The sequence below is a fragment of the Electrophorus electricus genome, chromosome 4 (genome assembly GCF_041902795.1).
Source record: "Electrophorus electricus isolate QZ-2024a chromosome 4, ASM4190279v1, whole genome shotgun sequence".
In the NCBI taxonomy this organism is placed as follows: domain Eukaryota; kingdom Metazoa; phylum Chordata; class Actinopteri; order Gymnotiformes; family Gymnotidae; genus Electrophorus; species Electrophorus electricus.
This window is the reverse complement of record NC_137500.1, coordinates 35,285,667-35,309,394: the sequence shown is the minus strand read 5'-3', so window position 1 is coordinate 35,309,394 and position 23,728 is coordinate 35,285,667. Positions and strand designations below refer to the sequence as shown.

At 47.2% G+C, this 23,728-nt stretch overlaps 1 protein-coding gene across 3 annotated transcripts in view; it reads right to left on the bottom strand.

Moving 5' to 3' along the window:
* bmpr2b (bone morphogenetic protein receptor, type II b (serine/threonine kinase)) overlaps positions 1–23,728 on the bottom strand; it is a 49,352-nt gene that overhangs the window by 10,223 nt on the left and 15,401 nt on the right. Inside the window, exons 2-7 of one of the 3 annotated variants that reach the window (XM_035519824.2) lie at positions 16,170–16,352; positions 15,425–15,595; positions 3,531–3,641; positions 3,288–3,379; positions 2,936–3,166; positions 117–231 (exon numbers count right to left, since the gene is read on the bottom strand). In XM_035519824.2, coding sequence (XP_035375717.2) covers positions 117–231; positions 2,936–3,166; positions 3,288–3,379; positions 3,531–3,641; positions 15,425–15,595; positions 16,170–16,352 — 903 coding nt within the window. Of the gene's footprint in view, positions 1–116; positions 232–2,935; positions 3,167–3,287; positions 3,380–3,530; positions 3,642–11,322; positions 11,450–15,424; positions 15,596–16,169; positions 16,353–23,728 lie in introns of those variants that run through there. The other 2 variants (XM_035519829.2, XM_081713498.1) reach the window with 2 other exon arrangements.

The window sequence follows — 23,728 nt, the reverse complement described above, 5'->3', positions numbered from 1 at the left end:
CGTCAGTGTGTGTCGCATGTTTCTCGGCAGTGCTATGCCCCAGTGGGGTGTATGGCTGAGCATGTGCAAGTGTAGGTCGGTCTCCGTACACAAGAAGGTATGAAGGTGACCCTCACCTCCTCTCAGGAGCTCCGTGTGCAGGTAGGCCAGTCCTCTAGTGACAGAGTGAGCAAGACGGCAACAGCTGACCCAGTCTAGAGCATGCAGACTCAGGTACCGGCACAGGGAGCCCTAAACACACACACACACACACAAATGTTAGGCTGAGAGAGAACAATGCACTACACTGTTCTACAACATGAAAGTGGTGACTCTTAAAGGGGAAGAGATGATAAATATTAAGCATGGATAATAATGTAAATTTAGACAAACAATGACTGGCTCCAGAATTACGGCACTAAACGATATTGTCGTGTTCCAAGCATGACCCTTTCCTTGTAGCCGCTACATAGTCTAAACTGATTTGAAGCATCTCGGTCGTAGAGCGATTAAAAGATAGTGATCTTAATTCTGGAAAAAAAAAACAACGCTGTGGAAAATTGTTTGGATTCATGTATAGTTCCCCAGAAGTTACCAATTTAAAAGTTTTTTAACAACACAGACTGGTTTGTGAAAATAATTATCTTCAGCTATACGTGCTAATGAGCATTTATTCTATACTAACAACTATCCTACTGTAAATTAAATTCAGTGGCTAATGGAGTGAGGGTTTTTATCATTTATTTTTGTTTTATTCAACACTGTAAACATCTAAATAGGTTCTCCATATTCAATTGGTTGGAAATCAAAATATTGCACTATTCTTCCATTTTAAAATATATATTTTTGTTGTTAATTAGTAATGTCTTTGTGTGGACTATATTTAAATACAGACTTTTCTATTTTTAACCTGTTTATCTAAGCATATATAAGCATCCTTGTACAAAATAAATAGTTAAATAAAGGAGAAACCATGTGACAGAAAGCAAGTATCATAGCAAGTCATATAAAAAAAATAATATATAAATAATATATATAAAAATAATTTGCTATATGTATTATTATTCCGTGTCCATTTCTAGTAGAATAATCAGTATGGTCATACCTGTGAGGGTATTCACACAAATGCATATATGGACATACTGCTTGTAAAGTGATCCTGGGTACTTGACACTCTTCTGAACTGAGGCTGGTGCAGAGGAATTGCAGTTCAGTTCAGAGCTGAATGAGCTCTATGCTAAAAACCTCTCTTCCACACACACTCCCGGGCCCTCGTCACCCCATCACCAATTCTGCCAAACACACAACTTCCTCTTTTACGCTACAGTCTGGAGACTAAACAGCAGAACTGACATAGCCGTGACGATTTGTCAGACTAATTCTCAACTGATCACAATACAAGAGCACTACAGATGCCACAAGAACTGGTAAAGTATGTAGTTACATTTCGGGACTGGCTTGTCTGTTGTCGTTCTTACTCTAAATATAGATGCAGATATGGAAACAAAAATTTGTTGTACTATTAAGTATTATATTTCATACTATTCTTGTAGTGTTAAAAAGCCACATGCAACACTATGTATCTTCTGAGCTTTAATGTGATGCACTACAGGCCCTGACAGATTTGTGATGGCAGAGACAAAGAACCGCATGGGGCTCTGGCGCAGAACGTGGTTATTCACCTGTAAACGTGCTCCCAAGTCCCAAAGTCCCAGGCATGCTCAAAACTGCCTGTTGCCATAGTGACTGGCATGACGACAGTTCCCAACAGCCTACTCTAAAGTACCAGAATGGTGTATCAGAAAAAGAGAGCACACCAAACCATGAGGCACCTGAACCCCACATGGAAAGAGCTCAAAGCAAGTAGGAGTCTGGAACTTTCTCAGTTGGCCTAAGGGCAGCCGTTATTGTCTCTAAGAGGAAATGCAAACATTTGCCTCAACTCTCACCCCTCCCCCGACTCCCTGGGCTGAAAGCGGCTAATGTATTTCCACACAGGGTAAGTAATTAGCGGTGTAGCAGAACAAGAACAAACGAAGCTGTGTGCAAGCAGGGTAAAGCCTGTCTGTTTGCAGACACAACAGTTCCTTCCTTCGTGTCACACGTCACACTCGTGTGTACAGGCTAGACAGGTGTGCCTGCTGTAACACGCTACGCTAAAAGTATGTGGCATGCTTCCGGAGCCGAGGAGGCGGGCGACAGACGGGCGTTACTGTCTGCGCACGGGATCACTTTTCTAATGTGCCATGACACTGAGACTATGGAGATGGGTGGTTACTCTGACAAACACACAAACTGACCAGACAGGCAGCTCAGGGGGAAAAAATTTTCAGACAGACGGTTAGGTATACTGGAAAAAAGCTATAAAGAGACAGAGATACAGAAAAAAAAAGAGGGAGAGAGAGAGAGACAGAGAGAGAGAGAGAAAGAGAATGAGTGAGAGAGAGAGAGAGAGAGAGAGAGAAAGAGATAAATGCAGATATTCAAATGTAGTTGACCTTTGTTATCTTAGCAACAGAGCGAGAAGGAAAAAGGAAAGAAGAGAAATGAGAAAAGGTGAGGGAGAGAGAGAGAGAGAGAGAGAGAGAGAGAGAGAGAGAGAGAGAGAGAGAGAGAATGAGCACAACAGACTGATATCCAACCCACCCTTCTCCTACTGCCTGCTGCAAAACCATCTGAATCATCGATAAAAATATCTGGCCAGATAGCTCGGTACCGTCAGGCCATCTGATTCCTCTGCCTCCTTCCACAAAAATAGTATGAGAGGCCGATAGAAAGGAAAGAGGAGAGATAAGGGCAGTTGAAGGTAAGCTGGGAAACTCTACACTGCTCAGAGTGGTGCAGGCACATTTGGGTTCTGGGTGGAAGTCGACCTTAACGCTGACCTGAGACCAGTTAGTACAGCGGCTGTGTTCGGGATCGGGCTGTTCGGGATCAGGTCCTGCGGGACACTCACGTGTGGGTAGTACTCCATCACCAGCAGGTACTCCATGCGCCCGTCCGGAGTCAGCCGTTCGTCGCCCACGATGAAGCGCGCTATGTTGTCGTGCTCCAGCAGGGGGATTCGGTAAATGGCTCGTTCGTTGACGAAGTTCTGCCGGTTTGTGTAGCTGAAGACCTTCACTGCCACCGGACGCTCGTCCAGGGAGCCCTTGTACACTGAACCGTAGCGCCCTCGACCAATCAGCTGTGGGATGAGGACGAGCAAACAGGGAGTCAGGTGCTGCAAACGCTACATTTCCTGTGTGATGCATCAGGAGGCCGTGAGCGGCGGACATCTGCGGGGTCGGCCACTGGAGGGAGCGCACCTCGAGCAGCTTCAGGCTGTCCAAATCCAGAGAGGGCTCGGACACTGCCGCCTCCATCATGTCCATATTGTGCAGGCCCTGCTTGCGGTCTCCTGCAATGCCACACACACACCCACACACACATATTCCACATCTATCTGTCCAGCTGGTCAATACTCCGTCACATTCTCCACACATTTTACAAATCTCAGTGATCCCAGTATCGATACCATCAGTCCCCACCTCAGAGATTATCTAGCTCACCTGTCAGCATGCGGTAGCCGAAGAAGAGCGCCACGAAGAGCACGGCTACTATGGAGACAGACGCCAAGGTGATGAAGATGGCCTCCTGCCAGGAGAGAGTCTGCGGGTCTACTGAGTGGACAGAGAGAGAGAGGCGGAGAAAGGTCAATGTCTGCGTCCATCTACACTCACACGCACACCTACTGAAGCGCTGGAGGAAAGGAGTCGCTCACATTGTTTATAGCAGGTCGTTTACTGGCTGTTTCTTTCTTTTTAGCTTTTAAGGTGCCATCATAAGCCTGTGCATTCTAATTAATGATGATAATTTCTCCACAGCTTAAAGCATTAAAGCATCGGCCACTCTCACTGTTTAGTTTTTCAGGCTTGGCATGAAGGGGGCGCCGATAATCTCAAAGTGTGTCGACAAGAAAACAATGGACAAACATAAGACCCTTCTCTTGCCGCTTACTGGAAATCAGAGTCGTGGAGCAGAGCGGGAGCAGCTGAAGCGACGGGGGCCGAGCGTTTGCTGGGAGTCGTGCGGACACGAGTTGAGGTTCACGGGGCACGTGCGGCCATCCGAGACGCTCGTGTGACTCCAGACCTGAGCTTGCAGAGCAGCCAAACCACACGATGCTCACGCCTAAGCTTCCCAATGCAGACACGATGGGCTTTCAGACACAGCTTCTGCATGCTAGCATGCAGCAGGACACATTCAGGAGGAAAATCCTGGCGCTCCCGCCCCCCACACGTTTGTCCAAGTGTAGTTGTTTTTTGTGCACTCTCTCTCTCCCTCACACACACACACACACACTTTTAAAAAAACAGAACAAAATGAAAACAAACCCCCACATCCCGCGCACAGACGTGCACGTACTGTTTACATGTGCTGGAGCCGGCGGTGTTTGGCCTGGAGGCTTAATGTCTACGTCCCGTGCCTCCTGCTTACGCATTCACTCCACTCTCACTTCCTCCACCCCTCCCTTCATCACTCCATCCATTATGTGCTTCTCCTCCCTGCTTACTTAAACTCACTCAATCAGGCCTTCCTGTCCCCCTCATTGCACTGCCTGTTTCCATCACTGTCCTGGAGTCCTGCTCTCTCTTCTTTTCTCTCTCTCTCTCTCTCTCTCTCTCCCTCTCTCTCTCTCTCCCACAGTGCTGTGATGCAGCGTGAGAGAGGTAGGCCGTGGTCTGGTGCAGAAGGGGTTGCTGGGATAGATTTGCTCCACAGGTTGGTTCTCTTGTGCAGCCCTTTCTAGAGTTCCAGCGTCTCATCTGACGGTTCCTGTCGGTCTTCATTCACTCCATCTTCCCATCAACCATCAGTTTTCATCTTCCTTAGATGCATTTACTGAGATCCTCATCAGATGTCTTTTTTTTTTTGTTGTTTCTTCTGCCCTGTTTACTAGTAGGGTATAAAAATTCTGGGTCGACCAACAACTGATCAATACTTCAGTGTCTGCACCTGACAGTGGTGACACTGTAGATTTATTGTACGCCCAGCTCTTCCCTCAGTTTTACCATGCATTTCCTTGTTCTGAACAAGCACCAATTAATGCTTCACATCAGGTCTGAACATCGATCCAATCCTAATATCGAACCGATGCTAACACTTCAGGGATGACCGCTGATTGCAAGCTATCGGCATTCCCCCTACACTGACACACTTTTCTTCATCCCCCCATTCTTACCCTCCTCCTCGTTTTCTGGTTTTCTGTGTATTCTGCTTTCCTCTGCTCCTCTGGCAGTGGCTACAGGGGGACAGCCAGCAGTCACAGTCTCCCTGGGTTACCAGCGCTGTACACTGCTACATCACACTCCCACTCAGCCCGCATAGCAACAGAGGGCGGCAGCCGCTGGGGCCGTCGGTCCCACCCCTTCCACCTCCCGCCAGGAGCAAGTGCTCGGGGGGGCTTTCAGCGCAAACCCCTCACTTATGTGGACCACCATTCCGTAAGCCCGTCAGCATGGCCTGGCCTGTGGTCTGAGGGGAAGCCACAGATAGGCAGATAAGCATCAGCATTTTTCCCCAGAAAAGAACTTGAGCAGTGAGCCAGACGCCCCATCACGCGCGAAAGTGCTGCTTTTTATCACTCGGGTTTTTCATTAAATACAACCATACTCGAGCAGCAGGCAAGGATCTTAGGCGAGGCACGGTGTCTCACCAACACGCTGGGGGCGAGGCAAGGCAGAGAGCTCTGGTCCTTGCACAGACACCAGAATGTCCCCAACAGGCACGAGTCAGCTGGATGCGGAGCCTTTGCTGCCACAGGTATTGAGGTATTGCATTACCTCCATAACTCACAGCGCTGCTCACCTACAGAAGAGCCCAGTCGATGGGAATTTCTTGGCCTACATTCCCCTCCTTTGATGAGGCGGGGGAGGGACAGGGGACTAGTTAACTGCTTGTACTCTCTCAAAAGGCACAAAAACACATCTGCTATTGGAGCTGAACTGTGGCCGATCTTAAGCGTTCTCTCTTCTCTCTTAATGTGGCGTGCATGTAGCTCTCTAACACGTCGTTTAAAACATAATTAGAGAAACACTTTTGAATTCCATCTGCCACTACTCATTTAGCAAAAAATGTTTTCAGTTTCTTCAAGATAATTGTGTGGTTATTAATCAGAAGCTACCTCTCTCTCTCTTTCTCTCTCTCTCTCTCTGTGTGTGTGTGTGTGTGTGTGTGTGTGTGTGTGTGTGTGTGTGTGTGTGTGTGTGAACATAAAGTCTAAGAGACTAAGCTAATGAATAAATCAGCACTGCAGCACACTCATGTAATAAAGTGATAACATGGCAGGCAGGCAGGCAGAAGCAGCACAACCACCATGATAGTCTTTGACCCAGATAACAGTGCCATCTCACACACTCTCGCGCTCTCACACATGCATACACACGCACACATGCACACACACAATGTTGGTCTACTCAGTGACAGACACAACAGAACATACAAAAGGATCCACTCAAGGTGTGTGTGAGAGTCTGTGTGTGATAGAGCAAGAACAGCAAAGGGGGACTATCAGCAGCTGCACACCATGTGCAGAACAGAGGAGCAGAGCAAACACTTCTCAGAGCACTAGGAAGCCACAGAGGGTGCTGGAGGCGGGGAAGGCAAATAAGTACAATTTATGGCATACAAACCCAAACATTACATACCTCTGATGCCAAGGAGGGCTGGGCAATATATTGTTAGTTCGTTATTATCACAATACTGGCAAACCACAACAAGAATATCGCACAACGCACTCTGCTAAGAGCCTTCTGACCATAGTCAGCCATTCCAATTAAGTGTTCTGTGGGTGTTTTGAGGAATCATGACATTTCACACGATCAGCAGGCCGATGTTTAACCGTGTCACCTCAAAGCTTTACCATTTTGTTTTAACATATGGTAAAACTCATCACAACCTCAATATGTAGAGACATAATAGCCATATAATCTTTGTGGTCCACATCACGCAGTCCTAAAGCCTAGTCACATTTGGCCATGTGCTGTCTGCACCCTCCACTCCGACCGATTCACCCACACACAGATGACAGTTAAGCGAAGCCGCACTCAGTAATGACTCTCACAAACCTAATATTCACCAACAGAGCCAGTACAACAAGCAGCAGCACTTCCTACCACTAACATGGTTTGGCAAACAAGATTGGCCTAATTGCTTTGCAGGAACAACATGCTTGTTTGCCTCACAGCTCAACACACAGATGAGAAATTGGGTTATTACCGGTGTATTAATAACTAATAAGGCCCTTTTATTCGATTATCAGCCCAGAACCGAGGGACTAACCTCCCCATCTATAATACAGAAGCTCAAACCAAGCTGGATAACCTTTATCAAACCTCCTGAGGAACAGGGGGGAGGGGTGCGGGGGCGTGGCTGTGAACACCAGACCGCCCAATTACAGTTCACATGAGGCTTCCTGCACGGGCTGCTGCGCTCGCCAAAGCCCCTCAAGTGACTTGATGAATGGCAGCTGTGGCAAGGCTATCTGGTCTAGTACTGCTGGTGTGGCTGGAGGCCTCCTCCACAGGTCGCTGACACACCCTCTCTTCCTGCCGCTGCGTTTATGACCGTCACTGCTGGTTATGAAGCTCAGGCCCATGAGAGGCAGATCCCTATCAGAGCCTATCAGAAAGCTTCCAGTAACAGATTGTGAAGCTCGAGGAATTTCTTCTTGGATAACACCCTCCCCCCGCCCACACACACAGTTCCAGGAATAACCACATCATGAACGCTTATTTAAAACTTTTTCCTATTCATCCTGATGAATTCAGAATTCCGGTTTGGCTGTCTGGGCCCTAATTGAATTTTATCACTGCGAGACATCACAGTTATAGTGGTGAATGCGAGTGCTTTAGCCTTCAGCCAATGCTACTGTGCTGGCTTGTACACCATCTGCACTTCTGTACAGGCAGAGCTGGTCCCAGAAAAAGCTCCCCTGACATGAAACTCATAAGAAAGTTGAGACCCACATCATGAATCAGATTAAAAGGCTGGCAGCTCATGGAATAACACAGACAGAATCCAAGAAACAAAGTGTAGGGTGAGAGAGGGAGAGAAAGCTTAAGAGAGAGAGATAGAGAAAGAAATACAGGGAGAACTATAAAGACAGAAAAGAGACAGAGATAAAGAAAAAGGATGAGAGCAAAAGCCCATTACAAACATGAAAAACATGGTGAAGACAGCGAGTGAAGATGAGAGACTGAAGTAGAGGAACCTGTGAGGTTGAAGTGTGTGTGTGTGTGTGTAAAGGGCGTTAACATTTCAATTTCGCAGCCCTGTGTTGTCCATACAGTGATGTGACTCGGTAACCGGGTTGATGACAAACGCAGGACACAGAGCAGACTGGCCTATCAGGGTGAGCAGCTCCAAACACCCTGCACCTGAACACACTCAGCCCTCACCCCCCCGGCCCAACCAGAAAGGCCTCCCCTGAATAAATCTGACTGTAGCTGAGCGTCTAGACGTCTACAGGCGGCCAGGCTGGATATGTGAGTTCGGGTTTCACCTAGCATGACGGGTGCCCGTGACTGTGACCCCAAAGCACTTGACCCTGCTGAGCCCTGATGAGTGCTGACACAGCCATGAATCAGAGTCACGCCTGGCCCTATTCTGCCCAGCGCCACGGCAACTGCACCATCAATCACGCAAGCCACCACGTTCCAGGCTCAACCTGAGTGTGTGGCGGAGAGAATGAGAGAATAACGAACCCCTACCCAGGAGGCCACCCGCAATACACCTTTTATGAATCCTATTATCCACATTTTACAAAAGGCTGAAAACGAGCATTCGACATGCGAGAACCAGTCGGAGGTGCGGATGGAGGCGGGGTCTCGCAGACTCCACCAGAAGTAAAGGCTGAGGTTTTGGTTGCGAGCTGTTCTCTGCTCGGCACCTGCCTGTCACGCCTCGCCTCTGCCATGTCTGCAGGCTGCCCACGTATCTACCGCGCGGCTGACTTCAAATGGCACCGTTGGTCACACGCGGAATCCCGTGAGCCGTTACCCCACACTAGTCCCTTATAACACACCTTGCAGGAATCCCAGCGTGCTTTAATTACCTCCTCTTCACATGTGAGGAAAGAGGGGGCCTCTATTCAGCCCTAAAGGCTTTAATTGGGAAATCAATGGAGGGAAGGAGGGAGGAGGACCATAAATTAGCAGGCCTCGGCGAAAAATGGCCGTCTATTTATGGCCTCGGGAGAAAGGAGGTGAAAGAGAGAGAGAGAGTGTAGAAGAATGGTGAAGAGAGAGACAAAAAAGAGGAGGTGAGGAACGAAGAGGAGAGAAAGAGGGAGAGAGGACAAGAGGAAAGGGAGAAGAAAGGAGAGAAGAAGCAAAGGCAGCAGAAAAGAAGCAGAGCAGAGGTGAGGTGAGGAGAGAAGGGGGTGAAGCAAGGGACAGATTGGTGAAGACGCGGTGTCAGCGGGGGAGCTCATTTTTCAGCTCCTTCTCTGCAATTAAATCAGCTGCCAAGGTTAATCTATGCCTGATCGATCGGTTCACTGTGGCCTTCACGCCTGCTTTCCCACTCACGCCCACAGCCTTACCGGCACCACATGCTCCCCATCTAATGCAACAAAATGGAACTGGCTGATTCTGTTTCACTAGAGGGGCAGACTATTTTATTTCCTGTGTAGGTCAGAAGACATTATGTGGTACACAACATTACTAACGAGGGATCGGCTAAACAAACACACTTTCCTTCAGTTTCATATTATACACACACACACGCACACACACACACACACACACTGTTATACGGGGTGGTAGCTTTGGGAGAATACAGCCCATTAATCATCAGTACCAACACTGCAGACATAATCTCACCCCTCCACCCAACCCCGTCTGACTCTGTGCACTGATGACCAAACACACAGGAAACGCACTAACCATAGCAACACATAGAATTTGTCCTTTAGCTTTGAGCTCGGACTAGCAGCCCCTCTGGGTTAAACCTAACCTTTAACCTTTAACCTCACGGTCCCCACTGCTGAGATGAACTATGACATGAGAGACTCCAGGAGCAGTAAGGAATGAAGCACACAGCCATAGCCAGGGCCATCCCAGCAGGGGCACACGGGATGGACTGAGTGTTGACGGAAGCCGCGACGGCTGCTTGCAACTGATGTGATGTGCATTTCACGCACGATGTGCTTCTACTGCCGTGATGTATATGAATCACACTGCATGTGGTCATGGTTTCCTGCCACTGTGTGTGTTTTCACTTGGCCAGTGCATCACCCTTGTATCCCTGAGGACAACATCCTTTCAAAATGTTTCCTTTGTGCCTCATAAGTGAGAGAAAAAAAACCAAAACAACTTTCTAAACAGGTCGTGGAGCAGCGTGCTCCACGGCTGCCCTCCTAGCCGGGCTTTAGGGAGTTTTACTTAACCCCCAACCCTGTTCTAGGGGGAGCTTGTGCTGAGGCTGCTGCGTGCACGTGTAGTGGTGAGCACTGCCGTTTTGGCCGAGCCGTTCGGGGGCAGGAGGACGGCGGCGACGACAACGACGTGCCCAGAACAAACAATCGAGCGGCAGAGCTGCTCTCAGCCTCAAAGTGTGTGGAGCGGCAGAGTACGCAGAGCATAGCCAAGCCCAGCTTCCATAAATACACTCCACCCACTACCATCACGCACACATGTAGAAACTCTATGAATCCAGCAAATAAAAGAATTAAACAATAACAATAAAAAAGGCACACCTCTAATCTCTCTGCTCCCCTACCCCACATATCACCTTTGATCTCTGGGTCATAAAAAGCTCTGCAGCACCATGGAGCTTACAAGGCCAGCTTGTGCTTGGAGAGCTCATCAGGTATTGTGGCCTTACACTGGGGAGACAGACCACCACTCTGATTAATCTGTTGTCCCCTATCCCAGTTCACCCTCCTCACGGTCCTAAGCGTAGGCACTGGGCCAAAATAGAGACTACAATTCCCCTGTGACACACACACACGCGCACACACACACACACACACACACACACACACACACACACACAGAGACACATACACACCTCATCAAAATTAATCTTAGTGTTGTGTACTTGATTGCTTCCCCAGAAAGACTTGAAAGATTTATTTTACTATATTTTCATTAGGCATGTGTCACGCTTGTTTCACTTCAGTAAATGGCTTTTTTTTTCATTATTAATCCATAAATCAACACTCGGATCAACACCTTTCACCAGCCAAACAGATGGGGGTGGGGGGGGGTTGTGGTTAGGGGGTGTGAAGAAAAGCAAAAGGATCAAAAGATTTCAACTGCTGGGTGAACCAAAGCAGGCTGTGAACGAATAACTCACAACGACAGAATCTGACAGCCATTGATTTTTTTTTTTTATTTCTTCCATTTTTCACTGCATTGTTCGGCTGCGTTTGTGCTGTGACTCAATCCTATTCCTACTCCAGGGCCACTTCTATAGAGGCACTCTGAAAGCCAAAAGGACAAAAAGAGAAAAGAGAGAAAGAGAGAGAGAGAGATGATAAATATGATGGCGGTTGGAAGGAGCGCAGCGAGCAATGGCAGATGAGGGTCATGGCCTGGGGCAAGGCTTGCTCACAGCTCCAGGCAGGAGAATGAGTGAGAGCTGGATGGGTGGAGCTGCACGGTACCGCAACGCATTGAACAGTTCTCTCTACACACAGGCCTCTCAGCCTGGACTGTGGAGCTGAAGTACACCCCAGGCACCACTTGGTATGGGGCAGGGCTTTTCCTGCTGGACTTCCCATTGCAAAACCATGGGCATTAATACAGAATTGCTCCCCTCCTTTACAGCTATAGCAGTCTCCACTCTTCTGGGAAGGCTTTCCACAAGATTTTGGGTGATTCTGCAAGAAGGCTTGGCTCAAAAATGGACCTTCCGATTCATAACAAAAGTGTTCAGTGGGGTTAAGGTCAGAGCTCTGCATGCAGCACTGTAGGTCGTCCACACCAATCTCAACAAACTCTGCCTTTATGGACTTCACCTGGTGCACAGGTAACCAGCCATGTTGGAACCTGAAAGAGCCTTCCCCAAACTGTGGCTATAAAGTCAGACAAACACAAATGTCCGGAATATCTTTGTATGCTGTAATATTACCTTTCACTTGAACTGTGGGGCCCATACCCTGAAAAACAGACTCATCTCTCCTCCACCAAACTTTACTGTTGGCACCGTGCATTCAAATAGGTAGGGCTGTCCTGGCAGGCTCTCATCCATCAGACTGCCAGATAGTGAAGCATGAGTCATCACCCCAGGGAACACAATTCCACAGCACCGGTCTCCAGTGGCGACATGCTTCACACTATTCCAGCTGACACTTGGCACTGCAAATAGTGATCCTGCTTGCTTCACTTCACGAAGCTCCTGATGCACCGTTCTTGCGCTGATGTTGCTTCCAGAGGCAGTTTGGTACTATGTAGTGCATGATGCAACCCCGCCTCGTGTCTGAGCTGGCGCTGCACTTGGATGTTTCCATATCTTAATAATGACTTGTGGCAAAGGTGGCATCCTATGACAAAGCCAAGTTTAAAATCACTCAGCTCTTGAGTACGACCCATTCTGATGCCAGTGCTTGTCTATGGTGCCTGCATACACAGATATGTAAAAACCTCTTTCTGGAGAGCTTACATCCTTAAGAGTTAAGTTCAGACTTACACTTACATTCTTAGCTCTATGATGCAGGGTTCTTGATGCAAAGAACATGCATGCTGGATTGGTGAGCACTGTCTGGGGGATACCGCTGAGGACGGGTAAAACAGCTCAGTTCTGCACTGTCTGACATACCGATTCTGAGTGAGGAGCTTCCGGGAGCACCCAGCTCTGCTAAAGGTTTAATGACTGTAGAATTGGGTGCCTCCAAAAGTCGAGGCTGTAGCGACGATTGGCCAGTTTAGTAAGATCTTCCTCAGTAATAAGTATTATACAAACCAAGATGTTAAATAAGGCAAATTAGCATTGAAAAGCCCTCCATCCAGCCACCTACCTAAACACACATGCACACACGCATATGCACACACACTAGGCAGGTATGTGTGAAGAAAATGGGGACTTGCTATAGAGTTGCTGACTTGTTTCATTAAAATATGAATAGCTGGTTATAAACTCTACATATAATACAATTAATAACCTGCTATTTTTATGCAGTGTTACAATTTGGCAATATACATTTACATTACATTAAGAAAGGTATATATGATTTGTTAGTGTAAATTCACAGTAAGTTATTTTTAAGCAGAATCTCTGCCAACATTGTACACGCGCAACATTGTACATGGGGACTGTGGGTGACGACTGACGGCTAGGAAGGACACGCCGTTTGTGCCCTCAAAAATCCTAGAAGAAAGTAGGCTACATTTCCAGGCCATGTTCAACAGAACTTTGCAAATGGAACAGCATTTGCTGAGATGGTGGGGAGCAGCGCTGGACTCTGGCCAGCAGTGTTTGCGCTCTATTAAGGGTGCATGGAGGCCAGAGATGATAAAAACGTGCTGGCAATGCAGTGCCTGGGTGACCTTAAAGGGAAACTTGTAAACCCTGAAAAATCCCACAGTAGACCAATACAGTCACTTAATTCAGACAGATTTTTGACACATCTAGATTGTATCCAGATTGATTTTTGATAGTCTGGAGAGAGAGAAAAAAAAAAAAAACATCCCACATGAAATCCAATTTTTGCAAATTGGCTCCAAACCACATTTGGAGGTGGCTGCAAATCTGATTCTAATTGGATTTTTACAGATGTGTCTCAGTATGGACTTCAGACATGTAAATTGGACTTCAAAGTGTCTTCTGAGTCACTCGCAATGCAAAAATGACGACAAATGTCAAATCCAGTGTGACAGAAGTGCTGGGATTCAAGAAAAGTGCCAAGATTAATGCCAAAGAATTTGTAAGCACTACGGAAGACAACAACAGATGCAGAAATAACTTGTCTGCTTGCACTTTGTGGGGAGGCATCTGTGTTTGAAACGCCAGCACAGCTACGTAGTTACTGACGCCTACGTTGTTACCACAGCAACCCATACAGCTAGGTCGGTGTTGTCTGGACACACAAATCCCATCTTATCACTAGCAAATAACAGTGCGGACAGCCTTCTGAAAAGATCTGATTTGAGAAGCAAATTCGATTTAGCAGCAGTCTAAACATAGCTTGAGACATGTTCAGTGCTGGAATTTGAACAAGCCACGGTGAAACACACCTCTCCTTTCTTTCGATAAAAAAAAACAAGGGTGAGCCTCTAGTGCGCAAATGACAAAAGCAAAGTTGCCTTCTGCACAATGGGCAAACAGAAGCTGAAATTACCTATGAAGCGTCACTTCAAGCTGCACTAAAGTCGACACTGCTATTAATGTTATCAGGACATACATGGAACAGCTAACTGGAGCAGTCTCCTTCAGTGCATGATCACGAGAAGGAACAAGTCAAGGGGGTCCAGACAATCATTTTCATCAGGCTCTCTTCAAATCCCCAGCTCTCTCCCCCAACGACGGGAAAAAAACATCAGTTCCATTAGTGGGGCAAACCCAGACCTCTCATGCAGTTAGTCCTGCTACACCTACTTTCATCTGTAATAATACTAACAATGGGAGCATCCACAAAAACAGGACTGGAACCGACATGCATATTCCAGAGAAACAGGGCATTTCAGACATAGGTTCTTCTTCAGCCGTGTAAGCAGAGTGCCTCTGTATTTCTGTGGGAGATGTATACTGTTATTATTTGTATTACTCTGGAGACAAGAGAAAGCTTGTTGAACACGTCCGGACCATCAGAATGAAAGATGTAATTTCCAGTGCCAAGGCATTTTAATGCTAATGGCCAACGAATTAATGACATGCATTTGTTTGCAGTGCCAGTTGTTGCTATAGCAGCAATAAAGTTAGGAAATACAAAGAAAAAACCCAGATCTGTAGGAAAAATGAATGCTATAATTTAAATATCTATTTTTTTCTGATATAACCTGATTTGACCTCCTAGATACACTGTCTCCTAGATACCTGTCTGGGCAGCATGTTTTATAAGAGAGTTTTAATTTAAAATTAGTCAGTCCTTCATCTGGCGAGGGGTCTAAATGATCAGTATACTTATAAACACCTCCGGTAATTAGAAAGGCATTTGAATCTTAAAAAAACAGCAGTGTGCTTTCAGAGAGGAAAAGGAATCACTGGTGAATAGTGACACAGAGAGTCAGAGGACAGCACGCTTACAAGAGCCCATCCAATGTATATGGGAGCCAGTCAGAGGTCGATGCATAGCGTGATTTCACAGTCAGAAATATGAAGAATCACAAACTGGGGCAGGTTAGCGATTAGAGACCGATCGGGAGAGAACTGGCGAGACAGAATTTGCGGCCAGGCCCAACCCGACCAGTGGCTTGCGTGGAAGCTAGGGTGGCCATAGGAGCTGCGAGCAGGGACTCACGGATGGTGGCACTGGTGGGACTGGGCACCCAGTTCTCTGTGAAGTTGACGTTGCACATGTTGGTGCTGCAGCAACAGAAGCGGTAGGTGCCATTCTGGATGTGTGACTGAGCGGTGGTCTCGCAACGGTCATCAGGGCACTCCTGCTGGTCACTAGTGTAAGTCCAGCAGCCTGTGGTCAAAATGTTGAAGGATGGTTAGTGACCCTGTGTGTTTGTGTGTTTGCACACATGACTATAATACAAGGGTTATCAGCAAATAAGACTGTCTGGCAGTAAGTGAATGCTTTTGTGCATGCCTGTGTGCATGTACACATGTGCATGAAGTTATGTACGTCGTTATGTCTTTCAAGGGTGATCACTGTCAGTTCTTTAATAAAAAATCAGACTGGACTGTCTGCATATGTGTGTGTGTATATATATATATGTATATATGTATGTAAGCACACATGAATAACATACAAAGATGATCATTGTCACATCTTGAATAAAATCAGTCTGTGCATGTGCATGTCTATGTATGTATGTATGTATGTATGTATGTATGCACAGAGGCCTACAACACAAGGGTGATCATTGTCACGTCATGAATAAAATCAGACTGTCTGGACATGCATGTGAGTCTATGAATGTATGTATGTATGTATGCACAGAAACTCAAAATACAAGGGTAATTTTTGTCGGTTCTTGAATGAAAGCAGACTTGACTGTGTGTGCATGTGCGCATGTAGTGTGTGTGTGTGTAACCTTGTTTGACGAGGCGAATGTCCCCGTCGTGGGTTTTCTCCCAGAGGCCATAGCAGCGGCTGCTCTTACTGCATAGGATGGTGTTGTTCTCCCGTGTCACCCGCCGATCACCTGCCACGCTATGATCGTCCGTCTGCTGGTCCTGGTCAGTGAACGCACACTCTATCTCCTCACCCTGAGCAGCTAAAGAGCAGGAGAGGAACACAGAGGAAAAATATGCTAAGGCAAAAAACATCCTGAGGCAGAAAAAAATCTGATAACAAGCTTCATAAATACCAAACTGCTCAAAATAATTGAATACAGCCCATTTTTCCTGTAATGAGAGGCTGGTTAGGCGCAGCTAAGCAACAGCAGTTCATTATGTCAAGGATAATCCCAGTAAAACAGCAGAGCGGTGGAAGCCAGTCCAGATCAACAGTATTAAATCTTAATTAATCAGATGCAAAAATTGGGGCTCAGCTTGTAGGTGGTCTGAACGCTCTCACTGGGAGCCAAACAAGAGAACACCTGGGTCCTGCTCTGCACCTGCTAGTCCCCAATACACACACACACACACACACACACACACACACACACACACACACACACACACACACACACACACACACACACACACACACACACACATTCTCTCTCTCACCCGCACCAAATGCACTATTGCCACAAAACCCTTGTACAATGCTTCCTGCACCACGGAGTAGGGAGGGGGCAGTTGAAAGGCAATTGCACTCCTTCCTTAAGTCATGTGTGTCGCGCACAACATCACTGCACGGACGTGCAGGCCTGCACAACTCCTATCCCTCATGGTTACAGCTCATCACCGCATGGAACCTTCTACAGCCTCATTCTGTTAGCGGAGGAATAAAGCGGGGCTTCTGGACACATCCACATAATTTAAAAGCCAGCGAGACGTGCTGAGCGATGTAGATGCAGTGAAAAGGTCCTGTCCTCATTTCCATAAGCAGAGGCAGGCAGCAGCAGGACGCCTGTCTCTGCTGATAGCCATCTCTGCTGCAGGTGGACTACACAAACCCCGACTGTACCCAGCAAATTAATCCTATCTCTCCCTCTCTTGCTCCCTCGCTCCCTCCCTGTCATGCAAATACCCAGATCAGGTCTTTGCGTTACAGAGGGAAAATCAGCCTGGCAGTCGTTTGTCAACCCAGGAGCAGTCATGGAGCTGTGCTATTGTATCACCAACATTCAGCAGTAGAGGTGTGTATGTGTGTGGGTGTGTGTGTATGTTGGTGGGGTGTGGGGACACCATCTGAAGGAGAGACAAGAGGAGACTCGATGCTGAGGAGTGAGAGGGTACGAGAGAGAGAGTGAGAGCGTGTGCGTGAGAGAGAGAGAGAGAGAGAGAGAGAGAGAGCGAGCGCGCGAGAGCTGCTGCATGGCCTCGAGGGAAGGCTTTGTCATTCCCCTCGACAGGAGAGATGCCTGAAACGGCTGCACCAGCTCCTCCTTAGCAGTCAGACTACATCTGCAACAACCCCTTCACACACACCCTGACCCCCCCAAAGTCTCACATGTTCTTTCACACTTGCACAGAAACACACACAGTTATGAGCAAATGAATGTGCCTTTTTGCACGGTGATGGCAGACCGATTCCACAGGGCTCCTCATTACACACACTAAGGAGAAGACGGAGTTGGCTTTGCTGCTGCTTTACTTGCGACTGGTGGGTTTTCGGAACACCTGTTAAATCAACAAGTAGCCTTAAAATAAATAAATAAATAAATTGTGTGTATATATATATATATAAAAAAAAAACAAACATTAAATTTTTTCCTGTAACTTTTTGAATATATTCATGACATTATTCTTGTGGACATCACACAGTATGTATTTACTAATTTGTGTTACTTTTAGTGTTATAGCTTGTAAAGCTTGTCTTACTTTTCCATTAAGCACGTTCTGTTGTCAAGACTTCAGCAACTATCCCTAACCACCCCCCAGGCCCCCAAAAAATCTAAAAAATGTGCTTCGGCTAATCCTTGCGTGTGCGTGCGTGCGCGCGTGTGAGTGTTGCCGGGAGCCGTGGGCCGTGGCTTTGTTATGGAAGCAGGGAGGGAGGCCATTAGGCGCGACAGTTTCCTGTAATTTGGGTGAAAAGGCGTCTGCCTGTTCCAGAGCTGCAGGGTGGGGCGAGGCAAGGCGCGGCAGTTGAAGCGCACACACACCGCTGCCCAGGACGACGATACGAGGCGGCCCGGAACATGGCAAACAGCGCAAGGCCGTCCCAACTGCAGGAAAGCAGGCTCCAAGCATCCGAGAGAGAGAGAGAGAGAGAGAGAGAGAGAGAGAGAGAGAGAGAGAGTGGGAGAGAGAGAGAGCAAGAGACAGGGAGGAGGGGGGAGGAAGAAAGACAGAGAGAGAACTCCACATGCAAAACACATAAGCTACCTAAAGCTCTGCTTGAACAGTTGTTTCTATAAATCAGTCCCACAAACCACATTTGGCCTCTGCAAAATGCAATTCTGAGAATTTGCTATTCCTAGTTCCAAAAGAGTAAACAGTAAGTAATATTTCAATAACGTCAAACACACACAAAAAGAGGCAAATAGCCCATTCCCACCTCTCCATGCTCCCACGCCAACAGACTGAGGCAGAAGGGAAGCTAATGAGCTGAGGCCTGGTGTGGTGGTGGGGGGAGGGGGGCTCACTTCGTTCGGGGGTGGTGGAGTTCGGCTGTACCAGCCCAGCGCTGCCCCGCTACTGTTTACGTTCCTGCTCAAGGCTGTGGCCCAGCCCCCGCTCAGAGGCACGGCAGCCTTTACAGAGATAACGCTCAACTCTACCTTACTGAGGAGCTACAGGCCAGCCCCTCCTCTGCCTCCTGCACCCTCTCCTCCACCTCCCCCAAACACCACGTGTGAGGCTGCCCACACCGTGCGTACACGCTCGGCCACAGAAAGCGGTGAGTCATTTTCAATAGCTTTTGAAGAAAAAGGGAGGGAAAACACACACACACACACACACACACACACACACACACACATCTGTGCTTTTTTGCAAAGAATGAAAGGAAATAAAAGAGCGCTTTAACCTAAGCCGGGTACAAATCGTGATTAATTTATTGTGCGTCTGCCCGGGCCAGAAGCTGAGGCAGGGCCTGCCAAAGGGCCCGAGGGCCCATGGCTCGTCACTTTAGGAGGGCTGGTCTTGGGTACTGGCGCGGTCCCCAACTCTCCGGGCCGCAGGGCTGCCAGGCTGGCTCTCAGATGGCCGAAGCCAGGAGGGAGCACCGTTACGTGGGGACAGGGCTGCGAGACCTCTGGCCCCCGCCCCCCATCCTCCAGGCCTGGAGCAAGGGGGTAGGAGTGGGGGGGCACGTCGCCCCGCTCCTCGGCCATCTGCTACAGCAGCGGCACCAGAGACCATCCCAGCAGTCAGGCGCAGTGCTGGGTGAAGCCAACTGCTGGTTTGGAAACGGTTCTGCGTGCAATGGTTAAAGCTTAGGACTCACACGGGAGAAGCTGGGGCAGGTGCCCTTTCACCTCACTCAGCTCGGCTTTGATTCCGCCAATTCAGCCAATGCGCTGACACGCGGCTCAAAGCCTCGTTAACAGTTGCCGACACGTTTTTAAGCAGATTTTCTAGGCAATTAAATCAACTCTCGAATTGAATTTGCCTCCTGAACTGACCCTGAACAGATGGAACTGACTCCGCCTGGTCCATAGATAATAGAGAAAAAGGTCCCAGGCTCGTGCAGGAGGCGCTTTTGGAAGCCATCCTCTCAGTGCACTCTGGCCTAACTGCAGTGGTCATGGGGGTTGTTTAGCGGCAGTGCGCACGGCTTATCCCACAGAGACCTGGAGCTGCCACTTCGCACAGATCCCGTCTACACTGGGAGCCAACAGGCAGCTCAGGTCACTGGCAACAGCCAGTTCTCCCACAAGCAAACGCTGATGAAGGGCAATGGAGCTGAAATTGCACGTCTTCGTTCAAAGCCGCCACTTCCCTCTGCGCTTCATGTTTGCTGCGTTCATACAGCATAGCCTACACATGTCCCCTTATTCAAGTCTATGGGAAAGCGTGTAAAATAATGCAAATGTACAGCCTTTGGCAGATATTCCTATCCAGCACAACTTACATATTTATCAGCATGACAGTAGTGTGTGTTCCCCTGGGAATCCAACCCATGACCTTAGTGTTACTAGTACCATACTCTACCTGTGAGAGAAGAAGACAGGAATTATATGGAATTAATCTTTTGTCCTTTTTATGTCTTAGACTCTATGGTTTTCCTGGGGGAAAGCCATTTCTGGGGGGGAAATTAATTAATTAATTAAATCGTGCTTAATTAACACTAGTCCAAGCACATCTATCAACCTTTCAAACTTTTCATATAGAAGAGACCAGTGTATTTATCATACTTCATTAAGGGCCTGGGAAGATGTGTACGTCAGACTAAAATGGGCTTGGGTATTGCTGCTTAGGTGAACCAGAAAAACAGAAATCAACCCCAAATATTGGTCTGCTCATATTTGTTAAGCCATTGAACCCAACTCTGCAAGGCCAGCATGAGCTTCCACAGGCATTCGTGTAGCATTTATATCCCGGGCAGAGGGGAGGCCGTCTGTGTGGCAGCAGGAGTTGAGCATCTGGGCCCACGCATGCCTGCCTCCCAGGACGCAGCAGGAGGGTGCTGGCCACTGCACTCTGGGTTCTGTAGGTCCCACAAGGTCTGCTGTGCTGGCTACTGTGTGTGTGTGTGTTTGTGTGAGCGTTCATTCTTCCCCAGAAAGTTGCCTTCCCAGAACGAACCTTAACCCCTTTGCTCAGGTGAAGGCCAAAACTGAACAACAGTTCACAGAGATTTTCCGTCACTGGGCAGCCTGCGTAACACAGATAAACCTCCAGGTTAGGCTGCCGTTTGAAGAGCCAGGCTCACTGAAGAACATGGGGATGTTTATGAAGGGCTTCCTGACTCACTCATTAATCATCCTGAAATGTCACAGAATCCTACAAGCCCATTTGCCAAATGAGTGGCAAGAGAGAGAGAGAGAAGAGAGAAGGCCAAATCAAACCCAGCTTGGCAACGTATCTTATGTAAAAGACAGTTTAAAACGCACTGCAAAGCAGAATTGGCCTTTCGTCAGGTCAGCATTCTTGGTTGATTAAGATGTTAACGCCATTTATTTATAAATTTACTTTTTTTTTTCTTTTTTTTTATAAAACAAGTGAACTACATTAATGTCTGGTTCTACAGGCCAAGGTTAAGCACCACTCCATCTTCATACACTGGCTAAGCTGACTGAATAGAAAAAATAAAACGTACTGTAATATGTCAACAATGAGCATGACACATCAGAAAATAAACCGCTTAAATAACCTTTTACTTTAGTTGCAGTGCATTTTTAAAAACGCGAGTGTGGAATGTGTGTGTCCTGGCCAACTGTAGGTAGCCATGCTTTGTTTTCCTCCTAATTAACAGAGGGCCTGAACTGTACCACAAGACCACATTTTTAATCATTCCTGTTACACTATACCTAAGGGAAAGTCTGTAATGCACAGGCTTGCTGTGCAAAACCCCATGTAACCAGAATAACACAACTGGAGGTTAACAAGAATCCAGCGGACACTCTCGCGACTAATTTATGTCACCCAGTTTCAAAGCAGTCACACTGAACACTAATGGCCCACGTCATGGAGGGCTAGGGGAACAGGAACATGACGGAGACTCATATGTCTCCGGCTCTAACCGCATGGGGCACAGCGAGACAGATCGCTCTGCGGCTTTCCCGGGCGTTTCAAAGAATCGCTCCCGAGCTGCCGAGGTGGGAGAAGGATGGGTAGCAGTGAAGTGTCTGGTGTTTCCCGGCGTGCTATGGCTGTGAATTAAGTGCAGAGCCCAGACAGGACTGCACTGGACTCAGCGCTCATTTCAAAGAATGGCACAGTGCGTAAGGAGCAGAGCGAGCTGCAAAACTGCACACAGCTGACTCAAGACATGCCCTCTCAGCAGAGCTCCATATAGACTTGCCCTAAAACATGAGATGCAGTACATTCCTATGCCCTCATCCAGAGAGCCTTACAGCACTGGGAAGGTATATACATGTTTACCGGAACGTGCGCTTGCTGGAAATCAAACCCACAGCACTTTGCTCTACTCACAGTAGTGCCTTCAGACTTTACCGAGAAAAATCAATGCACTCTGGCCTTGACAACCACAAAATAGAATACAGCTGAGGATATAGTAGATATTCTAAAGCCAACGGACTTCAGGCAAAAGAAGGTAGTATGTTGTGATTATATGTTCCATATGTATGCCAACTGGAAACAGCATTACCAAATGAAGACTCTTTCACTACCAGAGCTACTCCTTGAAAAGAACAGTGGAGAAGACTGATCAGACAGAGCTACTCCCTGAAAAGAACAGTGGAGAAGACTGATCAGACAGAGCTACTCCCTGAAATATGTCCTCAGTGCAATATTTGCATCCAAGCTGCTCTCATCGATCCTCATGTGGAACAGCTGCCATTACTCACTGATGAAATGTGATATGACACATACATAAGGGTGGTGGCCAGAGCTGATCGTGTAGAGCCAGACGACAATAAGCCTCGTCACAGATGTCCTTAGCAAAAAACAAACAAAAAAACAACAACCCCCAAACTAAAACAACAACAACAACAACAAATAACAACCAGGATGTGGCAATGGAACTGCAATATGTTAAAATCCATGTAGATTTATTTTTTAAAAAAGTGATAAAAGAAAAGGATCAGTATTGATGAAATTAAGAACAGTAAAAAGGAAAAAAATTAAGCGAGGCACTCCAAACTCCAAAAAAAAAAAAAAAAAAAAAAAAAAGAAAACCCCAAGATTACATTCATTCCAGCGAGTCCGCCCTTTGTAAAGGGGGCATATTGCTAACAGGTCCAGTGGCCTTCACCCCAGAGAGGAAGTCAGGAGATCAGTCCAGAGCTCTATGCTCACCGTGAAAAGAGCAGTGCAGAATTAGCTGCTAAAGTAAAGCCTTGGTCTGGAATGAGTATGACGAAGTAGGCTGAATACATTTAGTTACCATAAGCTTTTTGTTATCAATTGCTTATAGTACAGAGCTGATAATAGAAATATCAGCCTATGTTATTTTATAGCAAACCATTCAGACTGGTAGAGGAGACTGGTAGACTGGTACAACTAAAGGTGTTGATATAGCTGTTTATAACGCAATACTGTCTAGTACTGATAATGCTGATATTACTTTATAGCCTACAACTTATTTTGACAGAATCATTTTTGTTATAATCACATAAGTTATTCCACAGCAGAAACTATTCTTTGTTAACAGTAGACATAGCCTTCCTGTAAAAAAAAAAAAATCGAAGAATGTTAGCGTTAAGAAGCACATCACCATTGTCATGGCAGTTAGTACCCATGGTGTTAAGTTTTATGCTATAGCTGGAAAACTTACAAAAGAACACACACACTGACTGCAATATTCACCCTGTGATCTCCACAACTAACATAATGACACCCTCTCGTCCACTCCTCCTCCCTAAATGCCAGACTGCTAGTGTACGTATACGTGTGTGTGTGTTTGTGCGTG